General features: G+C 49.1%; 1 protein-coding gene across 1 annotated transcript; it reads right to left on the bottom strand.

Annotated features, from left to right (window-relative positions):
* Positions 1-256: 256 nt before the first annotated feature.
* On the bottom strand, positions 257-1,363 carry LOC123176487 (cyclin-B1-1-like). The gene is made up of 3 exons (XM_044590670.1): positions 1,205-1,363; positions 820-1,068; positions 257-725 (listed from the first exon to the last, which is right to left on the bottom strand). The coding sequence occupies exons 2-3, from the start codon at positions 1,042-1,044 to the stop codon at positions 516-518; spliced, it is 435 nt and encodes a 144-aa protein (XP_044446605.1). The 5' UTR covers positions 1,045-1,068; positions 1,205-1,363; the 3' UTR covers positions 257-515.
* Between the last annotated feature and the right edge of the window lie 2,461 nt (positions 1,364-3,824).

Raw genomic sequence — 3,824 nt, forward strand, 5'->3', positions numbered from 1 at the left:
GCTGGGGACTCGCTGCCCGTGCATTCCTCCTTCGAATTGTTGGGTTTAGAGCAGCAACTGATCCGTGTTCGCACTGAAACACACATAAGAAAACATTTTCAGCACATAATTCAGTAAAGATGTCTCTCCCAGAAAACCATATCCCCTACTCTCGAGCATCCAACAAACAAAGAATAATTCTACATATCTGAAGAACGAAAACTGGGATGGTGATAACATCGGAGCCTCCCAATTCTTATCCCGAAAAGGACCCAAGCTACGCTCTTAGCTGTAATAAAAATTGAAAAATATAACTGCTAGCCACAGAACTTGTTGAACTTTCTTTCAGCAACATCATTCTGACAATAAGCGACAAATCATAATCGGAGAAGGCTGTAAGAAACAGATATCTTATTCAGAGCCACACAAATTTGCATAGGCTTGTTCAAATTTTGTTTTTGTTACTGCACAGGTATCTTATACAGTACTGAACAACACATGAGCATCATCCGTGTAACAACCACAGAATTCATCTGCTAGCTGCAATAATAAGAACAATGTATTACATCCTTATTGTGCTTTTGATCGGAGGAGGAGGAGCACGCGGCCTTGGCAAAACGGACGAGGAAGACGTAGGGCGTGGGCACCGTCAGGTTCCACTCCAGCATGTTCAGGATGGCCTTCTCCATCTTCAGAATCAGCTCCCGGGTGTATGCGCTGTCGGAGATCAAGATGAAATCATTCACCTGCAAGCGTACGCACACAGCCAGCAATCATAAACGGACGAACACTGGTCACTGGCGAGTGGAGAAAAGCAGATGGATTCAGCTTTTTACTTACCTCAGGAGCCCAAATCTCCTCGTACTTGCAGGTGATGAGCAGGGCGGAGATGCCCACCAGCTGCAGCTCCCGCCGGAGCACGGACTGCAGTGACAGGTACATGTTGATGATATACACCGTGAGATACAGTGACTCGGGCATCAGGTCGAACTTCTGGTGCACTTCCAGGATCCAGTCGATGAGGATGCCCCACATCTTGGCGTTGATCTCCACCTGGGAGTCCATGTAGTCCCTGGCCCGACACTCGTTCTGTAGTCAACAGAGCACGGATGGAAACAACACCTTCATCAGATTCAGAGACCAAGCAGGCAAGGCAGGAGATCACAATGACTTTTTGCACAATCTAGTACTCTACTACTACCTAAGAGAGCCCATATGTTTGTACCTCGACGACTTTGTAGAATTTGTAGATATCCTAGATGTAGTCGACGACGGAGAGCTAGTTGTCACCGTCAAGCTTGTCGATGTCCTGGATCGCTGGCCCTTCGGTGATTCCGGCTGCAAACTGGCATTGCAATGGTGGATCAGAATCAGAATCAGATCAGACTCCTTGCACAGGTCTAAGAAGCAAAGTGTTCGACTGTTGAGGGAGTCCTGGATTAGGGGGACTATACCTTCGGCCGGACTCCTGGACTATGAAGATACAAGATTGAAGACTTCGTCTCGTGTCCGGAAGGGACTTTCCTTGGCGTGGAAGGCAAGCTTGGCGATACGGATATGTAGATCTCCTATCATTGTAACCGACTCTGTGTAACCCTGGCCCTCTCCGGTATCTATATAAACCGGAGGGTTTTAGTCCGTAGGACGAACAACAATCATACCATAGGCTAGCTTCTAGGGTTTAGCCTCTCTGATCTCGTGGTAAATCTACTCTTGTACTAGCCACATCATCATCTTCTCCTTAGAGTTCAAAGCTTCATAAACTTCATTAAGTGTGAGAGTATCACGACTGTATAATATGGTGTCTCTAAAATTGATATAAGAACTTGGCAGTGAACAAAGTAACATTAAAGCAGTATCTTTCTCTTCATACTTAACCTCCATTGCAGCTAGATCGGATATGATCTCTTTAAATTCTGAAATATGATTCAAAATATTACCTCCCTCGGGTAACCTGTGCAGGAATAATTTTTGTTTCAGATGCATCTTGCTAGTGAGATCTTTAGTCATGCAAATCCCTTCCAGCTTTAACCATAGAGCGGCGGCAGTTTTCTCGCTCAAAACTTTCTGCAAAATATTATTATGCAAATGGAGTTAAATTTATGACAAAGCCTTACAATCAATTTTTTCTCCTCAGCAGTCCAGTCCTCAATTCGGTTCTTCCCAAAACTATCCAGTGCTACATCATAGTCGGCCTGTGCCAACAACACCCGCATCTTGACTTATCATAGGGTAAACCTTGTGTCACGGTCCAGCAGCAGAAGATCGTACTTCATGGATGCCATGAATCGATAAATCTGTGTACACAAAGTAGTACAAGTCGGAAGAAATAATTCTTGACAGAATTAATATGCAGATCAAACAAAAGTAGGATAAATAGCACCCGGTAGTATAGGCAGTGGACGTAGCAACAGGAGACTTAACCAAAAAAAACTGATTTTGGCTTCACGTGAAAGTAGTAGCTCACGTAGTGGATCTGAGGTGAATTAAACTAGTACTACTACTTTGCTTCTGGTCGGCGAGTAGTACTACTAGCGATCCGTCAAATCACCTTGGACTCCGCTGCCGCGATGGTCTGATCACAGAAGTAGCAGCAGCAGGAGATCGCGTCCGGACTTGGAGCCTGTAGCAGCGGCAGACCCGTCACACGTGAGAGCGTACGGTACACAAGGGCGGCGGGTAGCAGATCACAAATTGCGGCAGCGGCGTTGAGCGGTGCAGCAGCAGAAATTCTATCGGATTGGACAACTCGCCGTGACGCGTGCGGCGGCGGTGCACGCAACCCTAATAATCCTCTCGGTCTAAAATCTCGAATCTGAAACTTGGCTATGTATACCACTTGTTAGATAATAACGAGATAAAAGAGACACGAGAGCACACGTATTTTTACGTGAAAACCCTTGCGGGAGAAAACTACGGACGCACGAAGGCGCAATCACTATGAGGAGGAGTATTACAAGCACGAGACGACAGACCGTCTGAGGTGCGACTACATGGGTATATATGAGGGCAATACATGAGAGTCGTTGGAGGACAAGTAACCGAGTTGTACTCGTACGCGTCGACGTCAACGCAAAAGCCCACACCAGTTGTACTACGTCTAGTCCAACACAGTATAATTTGGATCACAATTTAACAGGGTCCTCTCCTCACACAGTGTTGGGGTAAGCTGGTTGAAGAGCTTGCAATCAAAATCGAGTTGAACTGGATGTTGTTTGAACATCTTGATAACTGGTTTCGTTTTGCTGTATTTCTGACCCCTCGTACCCCCTCGCGTTGCCTCCGTGGGCGACCAGGGGGAAACCCTAGCCGCCGGCGCCCGCACTCCCCCGCATCTCCTTCATCCTCGCCGCCGCCAGCAGCGCCGCCGGGCGAAGCCTGGCCGGCAGGGGCGGTGGCGGGGCTCCCTTCCTCTTCTCGCGAATAGGCTGGCGCGGGACGGCCGTTCGAGAGGAGGCGCCGGACTTTTGCGGGGTGCGGAGGCGCTGCACATGGATCCTGGCCGCGACATGCGCAGCGCGTCGGCGGTTGGGGTTCGTGCTCGCGGCGTGGTGCGGCCGCTGGATCTAGTGGTCGTGTGCGTCTCGGTCTCGGGTCAGATCCTTCTGGATCCGGCACCTATACGCCGTCGGCCAGCGCAGGATGGTGGCTTTCGTCGCTGACCAGGTCGGATCTTCATTGATCCGACGCCTGGATGGATCTACGCCGAGCCTTATGGTGCTTCCCTCTCTGGAGTTTCGTGTCTTGGCTTCTGCCAGATCCGGAGCAGATGGAGATTGGTGGTACAGGATGAGGACCGGAGGAAACTTTGATCGGCTAGCTCGGCCCAGCATCGGCGACGGCTT

Source organism: Triticum aestivum, unplaced genomic scaffold (genome assembly GCF_018294505.1).
Source record: "Triticum aestivum cultivar Chinese Spring unplaced genomic scaffold, IWGSC CS RefSeq v2.1 scaffold69421, whole genome shotgun sequence".
In the NCBI taxonomy this organism is placed as follows: domain Eukaryota; kingdom Viridiplantae; phylum Streptophyta; class Magnoliopsida; order Poales; family Poaceae; genus Triticum; species Triticum aestivum.

Coding starts and splice junctions, on each gene's coding strand:
- LOC123176487 (XM_044590670.1), bottom strand. CDS start 1,044: ATGGACTCCCAGGTGGAGATCAACGCCAAGATGTGGGGCATCCTCATC. Junction 726..819: donor AGGAGATTTGGGCTCCTGAG/GTAAGTAAAAAG, acceptor GTACGCTTGCAG/GTGAATGATTTCATCTTGAT.